The 5012-nt window shown below is 35.7% G+C and overlaps 1 protein-coding gene across 1 annotated transcript; it reads right to left on the minus strand.

The window, feature by feature from the left end:
• Positions 1 to 1132: 1132 nt before the first annotated feature.
• LOC141293461 (acidic mammalian chitinase-like) lies at positions 1133 to 4356 on the minus strand. Its single transcript, XM_073825499.1, has 11 exons — positions 4332 to 4356; positions 4216 to 4242; positions 3880 to 4084; positions 3643 to 3699; positions 3384 to 3549; positions 3148 to 3272; positions 2911 to 3034; positions 2644 to 2826; positions 2448 to 2564; positions 2226 to 2358; positions 1133 to 1392 (listed from the first exon to the last, which is right to left on the minus strand). Exons 1-11 carry the CDS (start codon positions 4354 to 4356, stop codon positions 1133 to 1135), a joined length of 1422 nt encoding a protein of 473 aa, XP_073681600.1.
• Between the last annotated feature and the right edge of the window lie 656 nt (positions 4357 to 5012).

Consider the following 5012-nt stretch of genomic DNA (forward strand, 5'->3'; position numbering starts at 1 on the left):
GATGCAGTACAGATTTGAATCGATAATTGAGCGATATCTCTTGTTGAGTTTTTGAGTTTGTGATTTCACTTGATTAACTTGACGTGAACTTCTGCTGTAGCTTCACGTAATCTAATCATGCACTGTAATTGTTGTGACTGTTACTTAAAATACCTGCCAGTATGTTATAAATACAGCTATTTAGCAGATAATATGCAGACCCTGGGCCACAAAACCAGTCATAAGGGTACATTTTTCGATATTGAGATTTATACAAAATCTGAAATCTAAATAAATAAGCTTTCTATTGTTTTATGTTTTTAGGAAAATATTTGACTGAGATACAACTGTTTGAAAATCTGGAATCTGAGGGTGCAAAAAAAATCTAAATACTGAGAAAATCGGCTTTAAAGTTGTCCAAAATAAGTTCTTAACAATGCATATTAATAAAAAATTATGATATATTTACTGTAGGAAATTTACAAAATATCTTCATGGAACATGATCTTTACTTAAAATCTTAATGATTTTTGGCATGAAAGAAAAATCAATAATTTTGACCCATACAACATTGGCTATTGCTAAAAATATACCAGAACTTCTTACAACTGGTTTTGTGGTCCAGAGTCACATATAAAGATAATTAACATATGAGTAGTCATAAATTAAACAAGATTTGTCATTTTAATTCTCTTATATGAAGATATGCAGTATCTTGCCACAAACTATTTGTTTGTTTATGTTTGTCATTTACATAATGACAGTGATGATAAAACATCTATCACAGAACACTAACTGAACAATCGAATGGTATGTTATTTTGATGATCTCATTTTGTTTCAAATGCAAGATGATGTAATAAAATACAACCAGAATCATTTTTAATGATAGTTGCATGTTGTTTATTAATATGAGCTTTTTCAGCAGTTGTGCTAACAGCAATTACATAATAAATAGATTCAGATGGGGGTTATTAAAAAAAACATGCATTATACACTTTTAAAATACATTTGAATGGAAAAACAAAGCACATTAAGAAATCATGATCAGTCCACACTAATTTCCTTTACATGAAATAGTTGTAGTCATAGATGTTTAGTTTTGATTCTTGAGCTTAAGCAAATTTACAGTGTCATCTTCTGCTGTTTTCACATCAGTGGCTGCGTTTGGGCCAGTTACAGCACTTACAGCTGTCATCAAACACAGTACCTGGAGCACAGGTGTCTACGAAAGTACGGCCTCCTGCACAGTTGTAGAATTTTTGAGGATCATCAGGGTTAGCATAGAGTCCATCGGCTTTTCCATTACAGAATCCTGATCCTGGAGCATGAGTGGTGGTGGTGGTAGTTGTGGTAGTTGTTGTGGTTGTTTGTCCAGGTTTGAGGGTGGTGGTTGGAGGTAAAGGAGGCAGTTCTGAGAAAAAAGTAGTAAAGGCATGTTAGCATTAGTTATGTAGATTTTTGGCTTTTCTTTTGCATATAATATTGCACTTTGCAAATAGCAATGGATTCTTTGTAATACATAGTAGTTATGCTATTTATACTACTTGGAGGTAGATATATGCACCTCAGTATTGTAGTACATTATTAAGACAGTATGCAATAATCATGAATTTAGTGTAAATCATCATTTTTTTACAATTATTAAATGGGACAATAAAGCTCTCCCTGCACCTACGCCTAATCCTTTCTGTTAAACACCCATGTGGCACTTTATTTTTCACCTTTCGATTATTTCCTGTATGCTTTTCTGATATGATATGTGATGTGGAAAGGAAGAAGAATGAGTTTGGTGAATGGCAGATTTGAACTTGGATCAATCATGTCAAAAAGTAATTGTTGTGTGCTTTACTATCTACACTACTGGAGCTGTTATTTAATAGCTGTCTTTCATAATGTTGTATAGCCCTACACGTTGGTGGGTGGAGTTAGTAGGCCTATTTTCACTTACAAAATATTTAATGTTTCAGCAGTGCTGTATTGAAACCCAACTTAGTTGGTGATATTGCCATTTTATAATCTAAGTTTGACTGGTTCTAAAGAGCATAAAAAGTGATTTGATTTTTTTTTATAAATTCAGTCTGGTCTTCAAAGACTTCTTGACTCACATATTAACTGAAGAGTATGTTGAGAATTTTACCAACGTAAGCCATAATAGGACTACTTGTCGGTCGTTTTGAATTTAACCACAAACTACTTAAACAGCTTGAGGTGAACAGCACCATCTAGTGATTAGCAAAGACCTACCGATATCCAGAAGATTTCGCAGATGGCCCATGAGAGGATAGTTCCCCTGATTACAAAACTGTCCAGCAAAGTCATCCAGATCAAGAGCCCAGACGAAGGCTCCACCAAAGCTCTGATCTTTCAGATAACGGACCTGAAAATTAAAGAAAAGAAGTGAGTTGCAGGTCAGTTTCTGACAAATGTTGACAATGTAACCTAACTACAGTAAAGTCTCAAAAGTACCTTAGTTTCGTAGCTCTCTTTGGTGTCAAATCCAACCCACTCGTTGTTCTTTGTGGCATAAGGCACCTGCTGATCCTCAATCCACTGGAGGGTTGTTCCCGCTAAGAATCCACAGATCTACACAGGTATTGGCTATTAGATATTGAGACTATTCAAAAGACACTTTTCGACAAAATGACTTTTCCAAAGCTCTCACCTCATAGTAAGACCAGAATCCAGCCTCGCGAGTGTAGGTTCCAGCTGCAGCAGGTCCACTAGCTGGGGCTCCAACACCAGTATCTGCAGATGACAGACGGAAAGTGCGGCCGTATGTGGCAAAACCCATTCTGAGTTTCTCCACAGGGGTACCGTTGTCCCTCCAATAGCGCATAGCAGAATCCTGAATGAGGAGGAGAGTTATCATTTTAAAATCGTTTCATTTGGGAGGTTTGAAAATCTCATGTTACAGTAAATCAATTCTTACCACATTGAAGTGGATCAATTCTCCCTCATCCTTTGAGCCTGTGTACAGGGGACTGTTGTGTCCTGTGAAGCTCTCCCAAGTTCCATGGAAGTCATAAGTCATCACATTTATGAAGTCCAAAGACCTGGGGTAAAAGAATTACATAAATGAAAAGGGTTCATACCTCAGTCTCATGCTACTGAATATTTTAATGTTCTGCTAATTTGTAATGATATGATTCAGTTTTGTCACACTTACTTGGCAATCTCAGCAATCTCATATCCTCCATCAATTGTCCCTTTGCCAGCTGCTACAGCAGCACTCAGCAGCAGTCTGGGTCTGCCAGTAGCTTTGGCCTCAGCCTCATAGGCCTCAATAAGTTCCTGCAAGGAAAAACATAGATAAATATACATGAAAATAAATAAAATGATTCAACATTGAACTGATTTGAGCTGAATAACCACATTACTGTCTAAAGACACTGTATTACCCACCTTGCACAGCAGTGTGAATCTATGTTTGTCTTCAGGTGGACTTCCTCTTGCTCCAGGGTATTCCCAGTCCAAGTCCATACCATCAAATCCATAAGTTCTCAGGAAATTGATGGAGGACTGGATAAACTTCTGACGGTTTGCAGCAGTGGACACCATGATGGAGAACCTGCGATGGATTTGATAAACAATCTTAAATGTTTTTGCATCTCATTTTAAAATAAAACTTAAACTGAAACAATTTTTTTTTCTGAACACTTACTGTGAAGAACCAAAGTTCCATCCACCAATAGCCAGCAGAGTTTTGAGATGGGGGTTTCTGTGAGGATGATGGATACATTTTTGGATTTTAAGATATATAGTAATTTTAGCTTGGCATGTATAACTGCATTTTGGTATTCATTGAGCAAATTACTTCACAGTTGCACAAAAAAATCATAAATGATATGAGAAATTGAGCATCTGAAGTGCCAAACATCATATTGTAACTAATACATACTTGTTCTTGAGTTCATTGAAGGCCTTGTAGAGAACCTCATCGTTCCACTCGTAGGTGACCAGCTCGTTGGCATAGTTGATCATTGCAAAAGCATAGAGAAGGTGTGTGCAAAGGAAAGGGTCGACATTTGCAGGAGTATACTTTCCAATTCCAGGTCTGTACTGAGACCAGTTGGTGAAGTAGCAGCCCATGTCCATGGAGACGGCTGGATATGGATACACAAAGAAACTCTTAGACAAGACATTTTGAGTTGACAGTCATCTTTCTGATTTGAACATTTCAGTTATTAGTAGTTCATTAAAATTTATTTGATGCAACAGATACTCAATGACTCACCAACATGGCAGAGCACCAAGCCCAGTCCTAAAATATGCAATGATATCATGTAAATGACAAATAGAAAAGAATGAATAAAACACACTAGTATTCCAAGTATTATTTCAGCATATTACCTGTAATAAGTGTAAGCTTTCCCATTTTGTTTTTATCCAATCGCTCTGTAAGTAACAAAGAAGAGTTTTGTTAATTAGATTTAAACTAAAAGCAGAAATTAAGATTTTAAGCTGAAGAACGATCGCCAGACATACCTAGGATACTTTTCTCAAGCAAGAAAAATGTGAAGAGAAACTTCAAGATCCCTCTCTTTTTATACTAAATTGGGTGTTGTCTACGCTATATGAAATGTTTTATTGTAACGGATGATGTAAGATTATGTTTATGTATCTCTCATAAAATATGGACTACAATAACATTTCAGTAAAATACCTTTGGCCTTTTCAGCACAATTTACATGAAGCTAAAATCATAGATAAGATGAAAAAATTGAGCCTGCTGCAATAAAATCTGTGCAAAGTGCCAATGATTGTTACACTGATATAAAATTTGCAAGGGATCTGTTGACTTTTACACATTAAACAATAGTAAGCTGATGCCAGATATGCATTTAGTTTTGTAAAAAATAATTATTTACGAATTATGTAAGGTTTATCAATGGAAATGACAATGTGCAATACATGTAAAGAAACAGATTACTCTCTAAACTTTCAGTAAAAGTGTACAGAGATCTGCATTTATGTTAGTCTTTCTATGAAGGTATTGCTAAAGATAATTATTTCTATTAATAGTGATTTTTA

This window comes from Garra rufa, chromosome 20, assembly GCF_049309525.1.
Source record: "Garra rufa chromosome 20, GarRuf1.0, whole genome shotgun sequence".
Lineage (NCBI taxonomy): Eukaryota > Metazoa > Chordata > Actinopteri > Cypriniformes > Cyprinidae > Garra > Garra rufa.